Genomic DNA, 22385 nt, shown 5'->3' with positions numbered 1-22385 from the left:
CTGTACACCTTTCGGGGTATGCCGCGGACCTGGAAAGCGTTGCAGGGCGCTCCTGCGGCCCGCAGGTGGCGCCATGTGATCGCGAGCCGCAGAGAGCGCGTACCCTAGGAGTCTTGAGGCGCGAGGACTGCTGGTCGGCAGCTGTGCCGGGGCCACCGACGCCGCTTACCCCAGCGGAGCGCCGCGCACGTAGAGTTGGGGACAGCGGCCGGTGCCCCGGCTTTTTAGGCTGTGTGCATCCCAAGCCGCCTCTAGTTGGCTTCTCGGGCCCCCGGGGCAGGAGGGCGCTGCGGCTTTCTGCCCACGAACTGACAACTGCAGAGCCAGCAAGCCAGTGCATCGGGAACCTGCCGCCTTGCGCCGCAGGGCTTTAGTCCAAGCCCGGCCGGTCCAGGCTCCCGGATCTACTACAGGGTCCCCCGGGGAGCGCGGGCCCCGGGGACGGCTCCTTCCCATTGGCAGCAGGACGGAGGCCACGCCCCTTTCCTACAACTCTCATCTTTGACTGGCTCTCGAGTCCCAGCTGGCCACGCCCCCTCCCCTCGCACATACACAAGAGTCACGCGCCTTTCAGTTGGAAACTTGGCGTGCAGAGGGGGACGGTGGCTCTCATCGCCCCACCCATTTACCTTGCCATTGGTTCGCGGAACGGCACACGGTCACGCCCCCATTCCAGCCCCCTGGCTGGGAGGGCGGGCGCCCGCTTGTGATTGGCCAGTGGGCCTGCCTCTCGCGGGAGCAGCCGGCGCTCCTCTCCCTCCCTCTGTCCCCTCCCGCGAGCCTCGGGGTTCCTCAGCTGGCCGAGGTCGAGTCAGTGTCAGTCAGGGAGGCGAACTGCTGAGCACTGGCCGCGGACGCTCAGTTGCAGTCTCGCCCAGGGGCAGGTACCTGCGCTCGCGCCGCCGGGTGGAAAGGATGAAGCCGCAGCTGGAGCAGCCACCCTATGATTGGCTGTGGCGCTTGTGAACCCAAAGTAAAGATGGCGGGCGGGCAGGCAGCCGCCGCACTGCCCACTTGGAAGATGGCGGCGCGCCGCAGCCTCAGCGCCCGCGGCCGGGGGGTCCTGCAGGCGGCTGCGGGGCGGCTGCTGCCGCTGCTCCTGCTGAGCTGCTGCTGCGGCGCGGGCGGCTGCGCAGCGGTGGGCGAGAACGAGGAGACGGTGATCATCGGGCTGCGGCTCGAGGACACGAACGACGTGTCGTTCATGGAAGGGGGGGCGCTGCGGGTGAGCGAACGGACCCGGGTCAAGCTGCGGGTGTACGGGCAGAACATCAACAACGAGACGTGGTCCCGCATCGCCTTCACCGAACACGAGCGGCGGCGCCACAGCCCGGGGGAGCGCGGGCTGGGGGGCCCCGCGCCGCCGGAGCCGGACAGCGGCCCCCAGCGCTGCGGCATCCGCACCTCAGACATCATCATCTTGCCCCACATCATTCTCAACCGCCGCACCTCGGGCATCATCGAGATCGAGATCAAACCGCTACGCAAGATGGAGAAGAGCAAGTCCTATTACCTGTGCACGTCGCTCTCCACGCCCGCCCTGGGTGCCGGCGGCTCGGGATCCGCGGGTGGCACCGTCGGGGGCAAGGGCGGCTCGGGGGTGGCCGGGCTCCCGCCACCCCCGTGGGCCGAGACCACCTGGATTTACCACGACGGCGAGGACACCAAGATGATCGTAGGCGAAGAGAAGAAATTCCTGCTGCCCTTCTGGCTGCAGGTGATCTTCATTTCGCTGCTGCTGTGCCTGTCGGGCATGTTCAGTGGCCTCAACCTGGGGCTCATGGCCCTGGACCCGATGGAGCTGCGCATCGTGCAGAACTGCGGCACGGAGAAGGAGAAGAATTACGCCAAGCGCATCGAGCCGGTGCGCAGGCAGGGCAACTACCTGCTGTGCTCACTGCTGCTGGGCAACGTGCTGGTCAACACCACCCTCACCATCCTGCTCGACGACATCGCCGGCTCGGGCCTCGTGGCCGTGGTGGTCTCCACCATCGGCATCGTCATCTTCGGGGAGATAGTGCCCCAGGCCATCTGCTCCCGCCACGGCCTGGCTGTGGGGGCCAACACCATCTTCCTCACCAAGTTTTTCATGATGATGACCTTCCCCGCTTCCTACCCGGTCAGCAAGCTGCTGGACTGCGTCCTAGGCCAGGAGATAGGCACCGTCTATAACCGGGAAAAACTGCTGGAGATGCTCCGGGTCACCGACCCCTACAACGACCTCGTTAAGGAGGAACTGAACATCATCCAAGGGGCGCTGGAGCTCCGCACCAAGACGGTGGAGGACGTGATGACCCCACTCCGGGACTGCTTCATGATCACTGGCGAAGCCATCCTGGACTTCAACACCATGTCTGAGATCATGGAGAGCGGCTACACCCGCATTCCAGTGTTTGAAGGGGAGCGCTCCAATATCGTGGACCTGCTGTTCGTCAAAGACTTGGCCTTCGTGGATCCAGATGACTGTACTCCCCTGAAAACCATCACCAAATTTTATAACCACCCCTTGCACTTTGTTTTCAATGACACCAAGTTGGACGCTATGCTGGAAGAATTTAAGAAAGGTGGGAAATTTTGGTCTCTTTCATTGGCTTGCTCTTTCTCTCTCCATCCTCTTCCCTACTTGAGCCCTCTACCCTCAGACCAACCCCCCAAGGCGAGTTGACCGGGATTTCTCCTTCTCTCTCTTAATTGCAAAGTTGAAAGGGTGGCGTGGATTTGGGGATGGATTGAACTAGTAAGTGCTACTAGGTTATTTTAAAGCACAAGACTGCCATCACTTACTTTTTACCATTATCCAAAAGCAGGCTGTGTAATTTCTGTGCATGACACTTTTTTTTTTTGGTTCCGTGTGTGGGGCCTCTATGCTTGAGGGGTCTGCCGCCTTCATTGTCTGGGTTCTCAGTGGGTAGGTGAAGGTAGGGGCTGGCTGATGCCATGCCATTTGGTTGACTTTAATCACAGGCATTTGGAAAACATGTAAATAGCTTTTGTAAACTCAGTGCAGTCGTTTTCCTTCTCCTTAAACATCCACACTGGCCTTTCAAAGATCGAAGTACATTTTCTATAGCTTCTGTTCCTGCTTGCCTGGCAACTTACGGGGAAGATTGAGGTCTGCCTTTGAGGGTAAGGGGCGGGGTAAACTAAGTATCGCCAAAAAAATCACCCATTTTCGATGTGACTTCTCTTAGCTAGAAAAGTGTTGTTGTTGCTGTTGTTTTAAATTAAAATTACTAATATGTAACTTGGAAAGACTAGCGGTTAGCCAGCCTTTTGTGAAGAGGCTGTATGTCCCGTAGCCTTCTTCACTATTTGTTTAAGTTTATCTGACAATAGTTACAGTTGCCCAAACCAAGTGTGATTTTGGCAGAAAGCTTGCACCTTTAACAGTGGGATGAATCCCTCTATTGGGGCTTATTTATTTCTTGACTCTTTCAGTCTAAGTGTTCTTTTTTTCCACCTTGGTCATCTGATACATTAAACTGAAGTATGTCTCCGTCAACTCACTGTTCCAAGGTGAGAAATTATACAACACATCATTTCTTGCATTGTGGTATTTGTTCGCTTGACCATATAATGAACAGGTAAATAGCAACTTGTACTATTATTATTGAAGTTCTGAATGTTTCCAGTAAAATGTTTCCACTATTTCAAATAGTGTTATTTGAAAACCAAGGGATGCTGAGTTTTTGAATTATTATGATGCTAGTGCATGTGCGGGTACTGAAATGTGTATGTAAACTTTCGTGACCTAATAGTCCTCAAAACCAAGTTTTCCTTCTTCAAATAGAATTTTGATCACTGGTAGTAGTCTCTCCTCTGAAGAAGGTGATATGTACCTAGTGACAGCTCACTGGATATGATGATCTGAACATACTCAAAGAGCATATGGTTGTCCTAATTCTGTTTTTCTGGTTGAATGATGCCCTCTTTAGAACAGGATCTCATTGTAGTAATTTTTTTTTTTTTTTGAGACGGAGTCTCGCTCAGTCGCCCAGGCTGGAATGCGGTGGCACAATCTCCACTCACTGCAAGCTCCGCCTCCCAGGTTCACACCATTCTCCTGCCTCGGCCTCCCAAGTAGCTGAGACTACAGGCGCCTGCCACCATGCCCGGCTAATTTTTTATATTTTTAGTAGAGACAGGGTTTCACCATGTTAGCCAGGATGGTCTCGATCTCCTGACCTCATGATCCACCTGCCTCGGTCTCCCAAAGTGTTGGGATTACAGGCGTGAGCCACCGCGCCCGGCCACATTGCAGTAATTTTTATACAAAGGAAAAGAGCAGAATGTGTTTTGAAGATTGGTAAATTTGCATTTAAAAGCAGGAGGTTCTTCTGGTTTCTTAAATAGTAAAAAGAAAATGTCCAGTATCTCTAGGTGACATAGCTTCTTTTGGGGGTGTCATTCTTTCACCATTAAGTTGTTAATTAGAGCATCTAACTTCTTTCATTTTGCAGTAATATCTGTAATACAGAAAGATATGTTGGAATGTTTGGAAATGCCCCTAAAAGTCTTTCTATTGCTAAATTCCCCAATATTGATACAGGTGAGTGATTGCTTGAGTTTTTTATTACTTAGAATTTTGCACATTTACTCATGAATTGATGACACTAGTTTGTACTTCTTGCTGAAGTCTTTTCTTCACTTCTGTATCTTTTTACCTTGAGAATTTCGTTTTTCACCTCACAGCTCCTTAATCCTGTCCCTACTCAAAATTTCAAAATTTGTATTATTTTGAAATTTGTGCTTGATTGACCTTGAACAATTTTTCTTGATGGATTTATTTTCACAAGGAGCTCTTTTTCCTTCAGAATTACCACTTAGTATTTTTTTGAAATGTATTCTTTAAATAATGGAATTACTAATATTTCCCCATGAATTCTAGAAAAATAATAAGGTACAAGATTTTATTTTTGTCTTTAACCAGAATGATGTATTTGGTTAAGAAGATAGTCCAAGTTAAAGACATACATTCAAGCTAGTGGCACATTCGGAAGAGCAGGCAAAGATAGTTGGTTGCAAATGGGAAATTTAAGCCGTGATCTTAAAAGGACAGAATGGATATTTGTTACTTAAACTATGGGAATAATTGATTTTTTTCACCTTTCCTTTCTTGGATTTTTTTTTTTTTTTAATTAGTTTGGTTACTTTTTTTTTTTTTTTTTTTTTTTTTTTTTGAGACGGAGTCTCGCTCTGCCGCCCAGGCTGGAGTGCAGTGGTCGGATCTCAGCTCACTGCAAGCTCTGCCTCCTGGGTTTACGCCATTCTCCTGCCTCAGCCTCCCAAGTAGCTGGGACTACAGGCGCCCGCCACCTCGCCCGGCTAGTTTTTTGTATTTTTTAGTAAAGACGGGGTTTCACCGTGTTAGCCAAGATGGTCTCCATCTCCTGACCTCGTGATCCGCCCGTCTCAGCCTCCCAAAGTGCTGGGATTACAGGCTTGAGCCACCGCGCCCGGCCTTTATGTCTGAGTTAAAACATTTTACCTGATTTTCGTGTGTTCATTTTCTAAATCAATTATGACATAATGTTAACAATCAACCTTCTATTGTTTTTCTCTACTGAATAATGGTGTGTTGAATGGTTTGAAGACTTTTTCTTCCTCTACCTCTCTTCTAAATTCCTCATTTACAAACAAACAAAAAAAACAAAACACCCCCCACAATACCAACTGTACCTCCCCAAACCAGTTAGATCATAAATCCAGATCTCATTGAAAATTATCCTTTTGACCAGGCATGGTGGCTCATGCCTGTAATCCCAGCACTTTAGGAGGCCAAGGTGGGCAGATGACTTGAGCCCAAGAGTTCGAGACTAGCCTGGGCAACCTGGTGAAACCCCGTCCTTACAACAAATACAAAAATTAGCAGGGCGTGGTGGTGTGTACCTGTGGTCCCAGCTCCTCGGGAGGCCTGAGGTGGGAGGATTCCTTGAGCCTGTGAGGATCCCTTGAGCCTGGGAGGCGGAGATTGCAATGAGCCGAGATGGTGCACTCCAGCCTTGGGGACAAAGACCCTGTCTCAAAAAAAAAAGAAAAAAGAAACAAAATTGTCCTTCCTAATTAAGAAGTTCTATATTGAAGACTTTCCTGTATATAGTTGTACAGAATTAGTCTGAGTTGGTTTATTAGGGAGGAGGAAACAGAATGTTCTGTAATGTGGGAAGAAAAGCCACATTTATATTAGTATATGTGAATGTCTTCTTTCTTCTTCCTTTTTTTTTTTTTCCTCCCAAGAGACAAGGTCTCACTATGTTGCCCAGGCTGAATTCAGACTGTGATTGTCTTTTTTTCTCTGGCTACCAGGAAACTCTTGGTTTTATTTGAGATAGTAATTGTGCTAATTTTACAGTTTGCTCATGATGATGGTGATGATTACTACTTACCTGTGTATTCTTTGCCAGGTATAGAGGCTAGGGCTTTGTATGAATCACGTTTAAATCTCACAATGGCTGAATGAAGTATTATCTCCATTTTACAAATGAGGAAATTGACTCGGGTGAAATGATTTGTTCAAGGTTGCACAGTAATTTGTGCCTTGGGGTTTTAACTTAGGTCTTTGTGACACCAGAACCTGCTCTCTTAACCTCTCTCTTATGCTGCTCTCCTTGATCCTGGTTTGACATTTCTGTTTTACTGAGTGTGAGGTTTAGTCTTTTGTCTCAACACTGCCTCAGAGCCTGTTGGGCAATAGAAAAAAAAAAATGTGTTTAAACATATATATGACTTTAAACCCAGTGCTTCTGTGGTGTTGTGCATAACAACTGGTGTCCCCTTTTTTTGCCATTAAAACAAATCAGTTTTTTGGCCTGTGTGATCCTAAGTCTAAAGAATTGTGTTGACAGCATTTGCATATCAAGCATCAAAATTCATTTTGGAAATGTTTTGTACTAACATTGTGCTATACTAATGTGCTTCTTCCATGGGCTGCTCTACAGCTGTTTTTCCCATGGCTAAATTATGTAATATGTTTCACTGTTGGTTTCTTATCTGTTTCTGTTGCAAGGGTCACATAGTAATTGGTCAAACTCAGTTTTGTGTTTTAATCTTGGTTTTTATTTACATTTTTGAATCTATCTGTATAACTGGTTGCTAATGAGCATCCATTACATAACTCTGCTCTCTGTATTCCATGCAAGGAGCCTTTCTCTTTTTTTGTGTATGTTAGTTTTATAGTTACTTACGAATCTAAATAAGATAATAAATTCAGTAAATACCACTAGAGGATTATGAGAATTTTAGAAAAACTACAGCAATGTAGTGTAAGGGAAGGAAAAGCAAAATGAAAGGCTGCCACCTTTGTGTGTGGAAAGCATGTTAGAGGCTCTCCGTTCACCTGACAAAACCGTCCTCACAAAAGATTGGGCCACCCAGTTGTCTATGCTGAGGTGCATTTGAAGAATTCGTAACCAGTTACTGTTTCCTTATTTTTCTCTTAGCTTTATAACAGTTGCATTCCAGTATTGCAGAGCATGCTATTTACAGCTGCTAGGGACTTAGCCAGCCTCTTTTCTAGCTTTTTCTTAGGAACAGGTGGGATCACCAGATAATGTTCTTCAAGGAAAGAATGCACTGTATAGTTTTCACCTAAGATATTAGGTAATTTCTTTCTATAACTCAGCAAGTCTCTCTATATTAATATACTGAGAGCTTAATATTAAATACATTTTTTTCTCACCAAATTAAGTGTTGTATTTGCCTTGAATCTAGGAAGATTTTTTTTTTTTAATTTATTTTATAAGTATTTGTTAGGGTCTTGCTATGTTGCCCAGGCTGGTCTTGAACTCCTGGCCTCAAGAAATCCTCCCATCTCAGCCTCCCAGAGTGCTGGGATTACAGGTGCATGCCACCATGCCTGGCCAGAAGATGTTTTTAATTAGTGTTTAAAGGTATGAATGGTGTCACAGGGAGTGGATATATTTGTTTTCATGATCTTGTACATTTATTTTTGTGCAGTAACATACATTAAATGAATGTAATTTTGTGTGTTTTTAGAACATCATTATGAGATAGCCAGATAGTACAGAATCAGAGCTGGAAGGCAGGCAACTTGAGGATTATCTAGTCCAGTGTTTGTCAGACTTACCTGATGATAAGATTTACTTGGGGCCAGGTGCGGTAGCTCACGCCTGTAATCCGGGCACTTTGGGAGGCCGAGGCAGGTGGATCACCTGAGGTTGGGAGTTTGAGACCGGCTTGACCAACATGGAGAGACCCTGTCTCTACTAAAAATACAACATTAACCGGACATGGTGGCGCATGCCTATAATCCCAGCTACTCGGGAGGCTGAGGTAGGAGAATTGCTTGAACCCGGGAGGCAGAGGCTGCGGTGAACTGAGATCGCACCATTGCACTCCAGCCTGGGCAACAAGAGCGAAACTCTGTCTCAAAAGAAAAAAAAAAAAAAAAAAGATTTACTTGGGTCACTTAATAAGAGTAAGGTCTTAGGCCTCACCCAGAGACCTCCTGAATTGGGAAAGGGCTTTTGAAATCCATGTCATTTACAGTTTCCCTGGTGTACTTCTTATGGTTAGGTGAGTTTAGGAGAAACTGGTTAGTTAGCCCCTTGATTAAGGAAGGTAAACCCTGGGAAAGAGAAAAAACAAAGTAAATGACCTATTTAGGGCCACCTACCTAGCTAGTAGCATCAACTGAACTAGAACCCTTGTCCCTGACTTCTAGATTAGAGTTCTTCCTGCTTCAGCAGGCTGGTCTTCTGGTCCCAAGTTATTCAGAGATGAAGGTAGCAGCAACATTGAAAAAGCAAATAGTCAGTGTTACTATTGGTTTTTATTTGTCTTGTGATTTTCCTGTCAATATTTTAGACACCCTGGATTCAAGCAATTTTTGACAAGCATTTTATTATATAGAAAATAAGTCCAAGTGTTTGAGTTCATTTTTATTTAATTTTTTTTTAGTTTAAGTTTTTTACTTTGTTGTGGTTAGACTAGCAGGGTATTTTAGGAAATGAGTGTTGATATCTAGATTATTTGAAGCCTCAGGTAATTAAATAGAAGATATTTTATTTGATCTAACTTATTTTAGATATCCCTTAATGATTTATTTTCTCATTGATTGTTTCTTCTATGGGAGTAATGATGATTGGATTTGGTTAGGACTGTGGGGGTGAAGCTTCCTTGACTTTTCATTTCTGTTCACAGTACATACAGATCTGTAAAATTTCCATGGAAATGTTCATCAAAGCATTTGAAGCCCATGTCCTATTCGTGCATCTGTGTACCCTCTGTGCCACACCCCTCCCGTTTTCACAAATAATATAAGTGAAATTCTCACAGAGAATCATGCTGATTTATAGAAGTTACTGCATTTCTAGGATCACCAAAGTCTGAGCATAGACATTTAGGTGAGGAGAGACCATAGTTAAATACCAGCTCTGACTAAGTAGGAGCTGGATGAAGCAGGAAAGGACCTTGTCTGCGTTTTCTCTTGGTTTTTATGGGGATTACACACTGTGTTTCCCGAAGCATTCTTAACTATTGTGAGGGGCTGGTTAATTTTAATTATTGGACAAATCTAATCACAATTTAAAATATCATCAACCAGGAAAACCCACAAAACAGACTGAACTGTTCTGTGGGTTTTCCTGCTTTTACTTATTTATTTATTTTCGAAACAGGGTCTTGCCCTGTCACCCAGGCTGGAATGCAGTGGTGCTGGCATAGCTCACTGAAGCCTCGACCTCCCAGGTTCGAGTGGTCCTCCCATCTCAGCCTCTAGAGTACTTGGGACCACAGGCGCATGCCACCACACCCAGCTAATTTTTGTTTTTGTTTTTTTTTTTTTTGAGATGGAGTCTCACACTGTTGCCCAGGTTGGAGTGCAGTGGCACGATCTCGGCTCACTGCAAGCTCCACCTCCTGGGTTCACGCCATTCTCCTGCCTCCGCCTCCCGAGTAGCTGGGACTACAGGCACCTGCCGCCACGCCTGGCTAATTTTCTTTGTATTTTTAGTAGAGACAAGGTCATGCCATGTTGCCCAGGCTGATCTTGAACTTCTGGACTCAAGTGATCTGCCTGCCTCGGCCTCCTGAAGTGCTGGGATTACAAGCGTGAGACACCATGCCTGGCCCCTCCTTTTATTTTAAATATAAAATTTTATGTTTATAAGTGTGAGCCGCCACACCCAGCCTTACATAAACTTTTAAGAGCAAACCTGTGGAGTGTAATTAGATGCATAGTTACTTATAAAGTGGTATATATTTTTCAAATGAGTCCTTTTCTCTAAATATATATATATATGTATCTGTATGTTATTGATAGTAAACTTCCAATTCATTAAGATTTGCATGACATATACAGAGTACTATTAAACTCAAACACGTGGAAGTGGATCACTAGGATTGAATACAGTTTTTTAAAGTATTGTCTTTTCATCTTTTTTTTTTTCTCAGAACTCACAAACAAGAAACCCCAAATCATACCAACACTGAAAAGAAGAGACAATAAGAAGCATTATTTCTTTCAACATCACAGACATTGGCAACTCCAGGGATAAAAAGGGGTGGCAGTTGGCTGGGCGTGGTAGCTCATGCGTGTAATCCTGGCACTTTGGGAGGCCCAGGCAGGCGAATCACTTGAGGTCAGGAGTTCAACACCAGCCTGGTCACCATGGCGAAACCCTGTCTCTACTAAAAATACAGAAAAATTAGCTGTGCGTGGTGGTGGGTGCTTGAATTCCCAGCTACTTGGGAGATGAGGCAGGAGAATCACTTGAACTTGGGTGGCGGAGGTTGCAGTGAGCTGAGATCGCATCACTGCACTCCAGTCTGGACGACAGAGTGAGACTCTGTCTCAAAAAAATAAAGGAGGGGGCAGTGGCAGACTTTGGAAGGAGGAACTAGATGTTTGTAGTCTAACTTAGGTGTTGATGGATAATGGGGATGCCAAACCCTCTCCCTGTGTTACATTGGTGCTATGACTGAACATAAACACTGCTATAATGATGGTGAGATCTTCATGTCATCATATTTAACCCTCCCTTGCTGTCATTCTGAGGTAGGAGTGCTTCTTTTTGAATTCACATGCTGTGGGGAGGATAGCATCTGTTAATGCAGGGGTTAAGAACAATGGGCTCTTCCTGGATCTGTTTTGGACAAGTAACTTATTATCTTTAAGCCTAAGTTTTTTTCGTAGTAAAATGGGGATATTTTCTAACTCATATGGTACTTAGTAAGAATTATTGTGCTACTTTGGGAGGCTGAGACGGGCGGATCACGAGGTCAGGAGATCGAGACCATCCTGGCTAACACGGTGAAACCCCGTCTCTACTAAAAATACAAAAATACAAAAAAACTAGCTGGGCGAGGTGGCGGGCGCCTGTAGTCCCAGCTACTCGGGAGGCTGAGGCAGGAGAATGGCATAAACCCAGGAGGCGGAGCTTGCAGTGAGCTGAGATCCGGCCACTGCACTCCAGCCCGGGTGACACAGTGAGACTCCATCTCAAAAAAAAAAAAAAAAAAGAATTATTATGCTAATAAATATGTAAATGTTTCTAACAGTACCTGGCACTTTGTGCTTAACCAGCATTTTTATTGTAACAATTCTTTCTGTAGGCTCTTGGTTGTTACCTTAGTCTGTTTGTGCTGGGTAACTTAAAAATAATAGAAATTGGCCAGGCGTTGTGGCTCATGCTTGTAATCCCTGCACTTTGGGAGGCCAAGGCGGGTGGACCACCTGAGGTCAGATCACTAGCCTGGCCAACATGATGAAACTCCGTCTCTACTAAAAATACAAAAAATTAGCTGGCCGTGGTGGCGGGTGCCTATAATTCCAGCTACTCAGGAGGCTAAGGCAGGAGAATATCTTGAACCTGGGAGGTGGAGGTTGCAGTGAGCCAGGATTACACCACTGTACTCCAGCCTGGGCAACAAGAGTCAAACTCTGTCTCAAAAAATAATAATAATAATAATAATTGAAATTTATTTCTCAGTTCTAGAGGCTGAGAAGTCCAAGATCAAGACAGTGGCACTGGCGTCTGGTGAGAGCCTTCATACGGCATCCTCACATAGCAGAGAAATGGAAGGTGAAAAGGGCCTAAGCTAGTTCCCTCCAGCACTTTTATGAGGCACTGGTTCACAGCCCTCATGACTTAATCACTTCCCCCAAAGGCCCCACCTCTTAATAGCACTACCATGGGGATTAAGTTTCAACATGAATTTTTGAGAGGACACGTTCAAACCATAACAGTTGTTCTTGGTCTTTCTCTTGACTAGAGCCTGATAGTCAAGAGAGATATTTTGGCATGTGTCCTTATAATTATCATTGGTGTTGAAATCTAAAAGTGGCTAGGCTGGCTGGGCGTGGTGGCTCACACCTGTAATCCCAGCACTTTGGGAGGCCTAGGTGGGTGGATCACTTGAGGTCAGAAATTCAAGACCAGCATGGCCAACATGGTGAAACCCAGTCTCCACTAAAAATACAAACAGTAGCTGGGCGTGGTGGCATGTACCTGTAATCCCAGCTACTTAAGAGGCTGAGGTGGGAGAATTACTCGAACCCAGGGGGCTGAGGTTGCAGTGAGCCAAGATCGTGCCACTGTACACCAGCCTGGGCGACAGAGTCAGACTCCATCTCAAAAAAAGAAAAAAAAAAGTGGCTAGGCTGGGTGCAGTGGCTTATGTCTGTAATCCCAGCACTTTAGGAAGCTTTTAGGAAAGCTGAGGCAGGAGGATTGCTTGAGTCTAGGAGTTTGAGGCTGCAATGAGCTGTGATTGTACTGCTGCATTCCAGCCTGGGTGACAGAGCAAGATAATGTCTCTTAAAAAAAAAAAAAGTGGCTAATTATTACAGGTTTTTTCTTTTCCTTTTTATTGTGATTGGATCCTACTAAGCTTTGTTATTTTCCTAGCAGTTGACAAGGTGACTACATGCATATATATTTTTAAGGAAAACAGAATAATTTATTATAGGTTCTACTTTCCTTAGAGTAAGAATACTGTGTTTAAATTAATTCTTCATTCTCTTTAATCATAAGCAACTGAAAAAGACATCTTTTGAGTTATTTATCCGCTCATCTATTGATAGACATTTAGACAGTTTCCACTTTTTGGCGATTATGAATAATATTGCTATGAACATTGGTGTGCATTTTAAAAGAAAGTGCTTGTGGATTTTGGAAGCCCTTGAATAACCAAAAGCTTTTAAGACTAAAGGAAGATAAAAAAGATAAAATCTTTTAACATTGATTGCATAAAAAGTATAAAAAATGGTAGTGCCTAATATAGCAAGTTTGTATTGCTTATAGCGGTGTAAATTTATAATAATTTTGGAAGGCAACTAGGTGTCATAAAAATGATTTAGTATTTTTTTTCCACTGGAAATCTTAATTCAGTGATCCAAGAGAAGAAAAGAGCTGTTAGCTTTTTATGTTGTATATGTATGGCAGCATTATCTGGAAACAGTGAAAAATTGGAAATAAATATCTAGCACTTCAAGGCAAGGCATGGAGGAGAAACAGTTAAGAAAATTATAAACGTGGCCGGGCGCGGTGGCTCAAGCCTGTAATCCCAGCACTTTGGGAGGCCGAGACGGGCGGATCACAAGGTCAGGAGATCGAGACCATCCTGGCTAACACAGCGAAACCCCGTCTCTACTAAAAACACAAAAAATTAGCCGGGCGAGGTGGCGGCGCCTGTGGTCCCAGCTACTCGGGAGGCTGAGGCAGGAGAATGGCGGGAACCCGGGAGGCGGAGCTTGCAGTGAGCTGAGATCTGGCCACTGCACTCCAGCCTGGGCGACAGAGCGAGACTCCGTCTCAAAAAAAAAAAAAAAAAAAAAAAAAAAAAAAAAAATTATAAACGTGAACTATTTCCAACCATTCAGTGATCATCTTGAAAGCCACATAGCAATATGGGAAAACTTGCACTGATTATTTGCACGGAATATAGACATGCAAAAATATATATATGTGTATACACTGGAAGGTAACATGGAAAAAGTGAAAGTAGTTGATGTATTAGGGTGGGGTGATCATAGCCAATCTTTGTGAAAATCTCCTTGTTAACTTTGTACATGATACACCTGGAAAAAATTCAAATCTGCTAAGAACATTATGAGTCCTGATCTTGTGAAAACTAACGATTGCTTGTATTAAGGAACTCATTCCATTTCTCTTCAGGAACATTTTACTGCTGAAACAGTTGGTTCTTTTTTAAAATTTTAAAAATTGAGATATAATTTACATACCTTAAAACTCATGCCTTTAAAGTATCTGATTTCCGGCTGGGCGTGGTGGCTCACGCCTGTAATCCCAGCACTTTGGGAGGCCGAGGCGGGCAGATCATGAGGTCAGGAGTTCAAGACCAGCCTGACCAACATGATGAAACCCCGTCTCTACTAAAAATACAAAAATTAGCCAGGCATGGTGGTGCACGCCTGTAATTCCAGCTACTTGGGAGGCTGAGGCAGGAGAATCGCTTGAACCTGGGAGACGGAGGTTGCAGTAAGCCGAGATCAGGCCTCTGCACTCCAGCCTGGGCGACAGAACAAGACCCTGTCTCAAAAAAAAAAAAAAAAAAATAGAAGGACCGAGTGTGGTGGCTCATGCATATAATCCCAGCACTTTAGGAGGCCGAGGCAGGTGGATCACGAGGTCAAGAAATCAAGACCATCCTGGCCAACATGGTGAAACCCCGTCTCTACTAAAAATACAAAAATTAGCTGGGCATGGTGGCGTGCACCTGTAGTCCCAGCTACTTGGGAGGCTGAGGCAGGAGAATTGCTTGAACCCAGGAGATGGAGGTTGCAGTGAGCTGAGATCACGCCATTGCACTCCAGCCTGGTGACAGAGCGAGATTCCATCTCAAAAATAAAAAATAAAAAATAAAAAAGTATCTGATTTGATGCTTTTTGGTATATTCACAAGGTTGTCCAATCATTACTACTGCCTACTTCCAGAACATTTTCATCACCCCGAAAGAAACGCCATATTTCTTTGCAGTGACTTCTCATTTCCTGTTCCCCCTGGCAACTAATTTACTGTCTGTATGGATTAGCTTATTCTGGACATTTCATATAACATGTAAATGAAATGTGGCCTTTTGTGGCTGTCTTCTTTCATTTAACATGTTTTTAAGGTTCATCCATGTTGTAGCATGTATCAGTATTTCATTCCTTTTTATGGCCAAATACTCAGTTTTATAGATATACCACATGTTGTTTATCCACTCATCAGTTGATGGACATTTCAATTGTTTCCACTTTTTGCCTGTTAATAATGATTCTATGAACACTGGTGTGCATGTTGCATTCTCGAACAAATCCCAACCTAGTCTGAAGATAGTTCAGTGGTCTCTTAGAGTAGGACTGTGATTTAGTTTGGGCATGTTATTGGGGTGAGTTCTGAGCAACTTAAAAGTGTGTGAGTTACAACTACCTTCCTTCCATTGGTCTGTACTGGGCTTCTGCCTCAGTGCCCCTGCTTGGTATGTCTTCATGAAGGCTGTTTTAAATAATGAGCAATACTAAAGGCACAGAAAACCAACCTATTGCAAACTGGCCATAGAGCTGGAGCAGAGTCTTAGAAGCCCTTCTGTAGGCCAGGTGTTAGTCTTTTAGTTAGAGTGTGGCCATGTCTTCCTCTCTTCCTCCTTTCCTCCCTTCCCTCCTTCCCTCCTTCCTTTCTTCCTTCTCTCCTTCCCTCATTCCCTCCTTCCTTCCTTCCCTCTTTCCTTCTTCTTTTTTTTTTTTGAGATGGAGTTTCACTCTTGTTGCCCAGGCTAGAGTGCAATGGTGCGATCTCACCTCACCGCAACTTCCGCCTCCTGGGTTCAAGTGATTCTCCTGCCTCAGCCTCCCAGGTAGCTGGGATTATAGGCATACACCACCACGGCCAGCTAATTTTGTATTTTTAATAGAAACGGGGTTTCTCCATGTTGGTCAGGCTGGTCTTGAATTCCCTTCCTCAGGTGATCCGTCTGCCTCGGCCTTCCAAAGTGCTGGGATTACAGGCATGAGCCACGGTGCCTGGTGATGGACATGTATTTCTAATTCTCTTGGGTATATACACGGGAATAGAATTGATGGATCATATGGTAACTCTATTAACTTTTTGAGAAACTTCCAAACTGTTTTTCAAAGTGGCTGCACCATTTGACATTCCCACCAATAATGTATGAAGGTTCTAATTTCTCCAGCATCCTCACCAGCTCTTGTTATTGTTTTAAAAAAAAAAAAAAGATTACAAAAAGATAGCCATCCTAGTGAGTGAAGTGGTATCTCATCGTGTTTTGATTTGCATTCCTTAATGACTAATGAAGTTGGGCATCTCTTCATGTGCTTATTGGCCATTTCTATATCTTCTTTGGAGAAATGTCTATGCAGTTCTTTTGCCCATTTTTAACTTGGATTATTTGTCTTTTTATTGTTGAATTGTAAGAGTTCTTTTTATATTCTGGGTACTAGTCACTTGTCAGATATATGATTTGCAAATATTTTTCTCCCATCCTATATGTTGTCTTTTTACTTTCTTGGTAGTGACCTTTGAAGCAGAAAAAGGTTTTAATTTTGATGAAGTCCAACTTGTCTTTTTTTCCTTTTTTTTTTTTTTCCTCTTTTTGAGCTACGGGGTCTTACTATGTGCCCAGGGTGGTCCTGAATTCCTGGCCTCAACCGATTTTCCAGCGTTGGCCTCCTGAGGTGCTGGGATTACACGCGTGAGCCACTGCGACCAGCCCTATTTTTTTTTCTTTTGTTGCTTATGCTTTTGATGTCATAGCTAAGAAACCATTGCCTAATCCAAGATCACAAAGATTTATGCCTATGTTTTCTTCTAAGAGTTTTATAGTATTAGCTCTTTCATTTAGGTCATTAATCCATTTTGAATTTTTTTTTTTTTTTTTTTGAGACGGAGTCTCGCTCTGTCACCCAGGCTGGAGTGCAGTGGCCGGATCTCAGCTCACTGCAAGCTCCGCCTCCCGGGTTCACGCCATTCTCCTGCCTCAGCCTCCGGAGTAGCTGGGACTACAGGCGCCCGCCACCTCGCCCGGCTAGTTTTTTTGTATTTTTTAGTAGAGACGGGGTTTCACCGGGTTAGCCAGGATGGTCTCGATCTCCTGACCTCGTGATCTGCCCGTCTCGGCCTCCCAAAGTGCTGGGATTACAGGCGTGAGCCACCGCGCCCGGCCATTTTGAATTTTTATATGTGGTGTGAGGCATGGGTCCAATTTTATTGTTTTGCGTGTGGATATTCAGTTGTCCCAGTACTGTCTGTTGAAAATACTATTCTTTCTCCATTGAATTGTCTTGACATACTTGTCAAAAATCAATTGGTGATCAGGCACAGTGGCTCACACCTGTAATCCCAGAACCTTGGGAGGCTGAGGCAGGTGGATCACTTGAGGTCAGGAGTTCAAGACCAGCCCGGCCAACATGGTGAAACCCCGTCTCTACTAAAAATACAAAAATTAGCCAGCGTGGTGGGTGGCGCACGCCTGTAGTCCCAGCTGCTAAGGAGGCTGAGACAGGAGAATCACTTTAACTCAAGAGGTCAAGGTTGCAATGAGCTGAGATTGCACCACTGCACTCCAGGCTGGGTGACAGAGTGAGACTCTGTCTCAAAAAAAAAAAAATTGGCCCTACATTTGAGGGTTTACTTCTGAACCTTAAGTTCTGTTCCAGTGATCTTTAATCTTGTGTCAGTACTACACTGTTTGATTATTGCAGCTTTGTAATAAAGTTTGAATCCTCCAACTTTATTCTTCTTTGTCAAGATTGTTTTGGCTGTCAGGATTCCTTGCATTTCCATGTGAATTTCTCATGGATCAACTTGCCCATTTCTGCAAAAAAGGCAGTTGGAATTTACATAGGAGCATTGCATCTGTAGATCAGTTTGGGAGTATTACAATGTTAACAGTACGAAGTCTTCCATCTGTGAGCGGGGATGTCATCTCATTTATTTAGGTCTTCTTTAATTTCCTTCAACAATGTTTTGTAGTTTTCAGTGTGCTTGTAATCCTTTTGTTAAATTTATTCCTAAGTATTTTGTTTATTTTTTGATGTTATTATAAATGGAATTGTTTTATTAATGTTATCTTCAGATTGTTCATTGCTTGTATATAGATATACAAGTGAGTTTTGTATGTTAATCTTGTATCCTGCAACCTTACAGAACTTGTTAGGTGACAAATGGTTCTTAAAATAGAAAAATGCTTTTAAAAAACATGAGTTGGTTGAGGTTATCTAACATTTATTTCTTTCATTTGCTCATGGTGGATTTTATTTTTTCTTTAAAAAATGTGGGATTTTTACTTGCCACTTTTATATGTAGATATTGAAATATCCACAATTGGTTATTGACAGTCATTTAGGAAATTTGATAGGAAAGAGTAAGTGTTTTTTGAGACAGGGTCTCATTAGCACATAAATATGTATTAACTATCTGACACAAAACCAAGGATTAATCCAGGAAGAAACAGATACGGAATTGGGAAGATATACACCATCAGGCACTTCTGCGTTTTTGTTTGTTTGTGTTTGAGACAGGGTCTCCCTCCATTGCCCAGGCTGGATTGCAGTGGTACAATCATAACTCACTGCAGCCTCAAACTCTGGGCTCAAGCGATCCTTCCACCTCAGCCTTCAAAGTAGCTAGGGCTATAGGTTCCTGCCACTGTGCCCAGCTTATTTTAAGTTTTTTTTTTCTTTTTTTTGAGAGAGAGTCTTGCTATGTTGCCCAGGCTGATCTTGAACTCCAGACCTTAAGCAATCCTACTGCTTCAGCCTCCCAAAACACTGGGATTACGGGCTAGTCACCATGCCTGCCATAAAGGAGTAAATTTTCTATCCCAGTTTAGATAGGAAAAGAAGAAATAGGTTGTATAAAATGTCAGTCAAGACAAAAAATATGGCTGGCTGGAGCTTAGGAATTTAAAAGCAAATCTGTTTCTCTCTACTTAGGCCACTGTGCCCGGCCTGAGCCACTGGCCAAATCTATTTCTTTCTGCTATTTAGAGTGGCTTTTTTATCAGGCTAGGGACTTGGGATTGGAGATAAGCACAGAAAGACTAGCTAATACCTAAATGGTTTTGTAAACCAGGTGTTGTGGCACATACCTGTAGTCCTGGCTACTTGGGAGGCTGAGGTGGAAGGATCACTTGTGCCTGGGAGTTCAAGGCTGCAGTGAGCGAGCTATGATTGTGTCACTGCACACCATCCGGGTGACAGAGTAAGACTCCTGTGTCTAAAAATAAAAAGTTTAAAAATGATTTTGGGCTGGGCATGGTGGCTCATGCCTGTAATCCCAGCACTTTGGGAGCTGAGGAAGGCGGATCACCTGAGGTCAGCAGTTCGAGACCAGCCTGACCAAGATGGTGAAACCCCGTCTCTATCAAAAATACAAAAATTAGCTGGGCATGGTGGCAGGCGCCTGTAATTCCAGCTACTTGGGAGGCTGAGGCAGAAGAATTGCTGGAACCCAGGAGGTGGAGGTTGCAGTGAGCCGAGACTGTGCCACTGTATTCCAACCTGGGTGACAGAGCGAGACTCCATCTCAAAAAAAAAAAAAAAAAAAAAAGATTTTGGGCCAGACATGGTGGCCTGTGATCCTAACACTTTGGGACGTGGGAGGATTGCTTGAGCCCAGGAATTCAAGACCAGCCTAAACAACATAGGGAGACCCTGTCTCTACAGAAAATAAAAAGAAAATGGGTGTGGTGGTGCATACCTGTGGTCTTAGCTATTTGGGGGGCTGCGGTAGGAGGGTCACTTGAGCCGGGAGGTCAAGGCTACAGTAAGCCGTGATCACACCCCTGCACTCCAGTGTGAGCAACAGAGGAGACCTCACCTCAAAAAAAACAAAACAAACAACAATAACAAAAAACTTTTTTTTTTTTTTTTTTTTTTTTTTGAGACAGAGTCTCGCTCTGTCGCCCGGGCTGGAGTGCAGTGGCCGGATCTCAGCTCACTGCAAGCTCCGCCTCCCGGGTTCACGCCATTCTCCTGCATCAGCCTCCCGAGTAGCTGGGACTACAGGCGCCCGCCACCGCGCCCGGCTAATTTTTTGTATTTTTTAGTAGAGACGGGGTTTCACCGTGTTAACCAGGATGGTCTCGATCTCCTGACCTCGTGATCCGCCCGTCTCGGCCTCCCAAAGTGCTGGGATTACAGGCTTGAGCCACCGTGCCCGGCCACAAAAAACTTTTGTAATATCTTTCTTCTCCACATCAATTTATCAAGGGTTTCCTTTGGTTTTATTTGCAAAGACTAGAAGAAACCCTGACTTTCAGTTACTCTGCATTTCTTACTGCTATGAGCAGTATGGTCCTTTAAAAAAGAATTTTTTTTGGAGACAGGGTCTCAGTCTATCGCCCAGGATGGAGTGCAGTGACAGAATCACAGCTCACTGCAGCCCCAGTTGACTACAAGTGTTCAAGTGATCCTCCCGCCTCAGCCTGCCAAATAGCTGTGACCACAGGCACACACCACCGCACCTGACTTTTTTTTTTTTTTTTTTTTTTTTTGTAGAAGTCAAAGTCTCACTGTGTTGCCCAGGCTGGTCTTTAACTCCTGGCCTCAAGCAATCCTTCCACCTCAGCCTCCTAAAGTGTTTCAGTATGAAACACCATGCCTGGCCTAGCACTATAATCCTTGAGATTTTTGTATTCCAGGTAACTAGAAGAGACAAAATGAAACTCTATGGTTTTTTTTTTTTTTTTTTTGGTGCTGTGGGGGTGGGGGGCTGGTAATCTGAGAGGGAGAATGTTTTCCCATGCTAGCAAAGACAGATTGAGGGCATCATCTGATCTTTATGGGAGTGTGCAAAGCCTCAGTTTTTCCATTTGCCCATCTGCAATCATAGAAACAATGTGCTGACTCAACTCAGAACCTCTGCAGAGTGGCATTTGGGTTTAGACAGCCCTGAGAATCATTCAAGAGATGGAAATATTTGAGCAGGTCTTCAGAGGTAAAAATTAAAACTACAAACAACTAGAACAATATAGTATGCTTTCTTATCTCTTTCAAGGTTATTTCCTTTAGTCATTAGTGTACCTCCTTGATGTAAGGTTTGGCAGGAATAATTTCATCTCTGTAGAGTTGATAACTGAGCGGAGAAAAAACCCTGCCTTTTACTCACTGCTTTTCTTCTTGCTATCATCAGTCTGATCCTTGAGGGTTTGGGGTTCTAGGTAAACAGAAGAGACAAAATGAAACTCTTGCTTTTTTTTTTTTTTTTTTTTGGTGCAATGCGGGTGGGGGAGATTGGGTGTGGAGAGGGGTGAGATTCTGCTGGAAACAAGTCAATTGACTAAAATACTCTTTTAATCATATTGTGTGGACCATCTTCTGCTTGGGTTTGCTCTTTTATGTTTTTATTTGCTTGTTTATATATACATACATTAACCTGCTACAACTAGAAGAACATTTACCAAAATATTAGCTAACAGTGACTATCTTTCAATATGGTGGGTTTAGGGGAGGAAGTATGTTTTTCTGTGTTGCTCCAAGCTTTTCTTTTTAAAGCATGTATTTTGTGATGTTTGGGGAAAACCAAATCCATCAAAATGTTATTAAAGTGCAAGTTTTGTAACCTGAACCACTCATTGAGGTATGGAATTGAAATGTATTTAGATGAAACTCACAGGTTTTTTTTCTTGGGGAATGTGGAATATTTTATCTATAATGCAGCTGTGCTGTCCTTTTTGCCATTTTTTCCTCCTCATTGTGATCCTTACTGTTTGGGGTGAAAGATGAGTAGTATTTTAAAGCCCGTAACGTGTGTGAGTACACACGTGACAGCTTAGTAAGATTCATTTTGTGTGAGAAATAAGGGAATTTAGGTTTTTGGGTTGCATTTGTTTTCAAAACATGTTAATAGGTGACAAAATCCGGTTTGTTTAGATTTGTATGTAGTCTGCCTGGAATGAAACTTTTTGATACTTACGTGATAGCCCTGATTAAATAAAAGTTTGGTGAAAGCCAGCAGGGTGGCATGTGCCCCATGATCCCAGCTACTCTTGAGGCTGAGGTAGGAAGAGAGCAAGTTCAAGCCCAGCCTGGGCAAAATAGCCAGACCCCATCTCCAAAAAAAAAGAAAAAAAATGTTTTGTTAAGTAGTTAGGTTCCAACTAGATCTGTACTTTTAACATAAAGCTATAATCCCAAGATACCTCTTATTTGGGGACATGATGGTTCTGGAAACTGGTGCTTCCTTTTGTCTAAATAAATCATCACTGTAAATCTAGTCTTGATTATTAAAAGGAGACAAAAAGATAAAAGGAGTGTTCTGGAACCACCTGTGCTTGAAGCTCAGTTAATAGTTTCCAGACTACTAAGCCTACAAAATGTATATCTTATACATTTTGCTAAAATAAAAAGACCTTTTAGCTTTGATCAAGATTAAATACTTGGTTTGATTATACTCCTAAAA

The 22385-nt window shown here is 43.9% G+C and overlaps 1 protein-coding gene across 5 annotated transcripts in view; it reads left to right on the top strand.

Moving 5' to 3' along the window:
- Window positions 1-555: 555 nt before the first annotated feature.
- LOC105478334 (cyclin and CBS domain divalent metal cation transport mediator 2) overlaps window positions 556-22385 on the top strand; it is a 183472-nt gene continuing 161642 nt past the window's right edge. The window contains exons 1-2 of one of the 5 annotated variants that reach the window (XM_011735493.3): window positions 556-2564; window positions 10414-19851. In XM_011735493.3, the coding sequence (XP_011733795.1) occupies window positions 944-2564; window positions 10414-10517 (1725 nt within the window). In that variant the 5' untranslated portion in view covers window positions 556-943 and the 3' untranslated portion in view covers window positions 10518-19851. Of the gene's footprint in view, window positions 2565-10413; window positions 19852-22385 lie in introns of those variants that run through there. The other 4 variants (XR_985255.3, XR_985254.3, XM_011735490.3 and 1 more) reach the window with 4 other exon arrangements.

Source organism: Macaca nemestrina, chromosome 9, assembly GCF_043159975.1.
Source record: "Macaca nemestrina isolate mMacNem1 chromosome 9, mMacNem.hap1, whole genome shotgun sequence".
Taxonomy (NCBI): Eukaryota; Metazoa; Chordata; class Mammalia; order Primates; family Cercopithecidae; genus Macaca; species Macaca nemestrina.
Note: the sequence above shows the minus strand (reverse complement) of the source record. Positions and strands in the feature narration are given on the sequence as shown.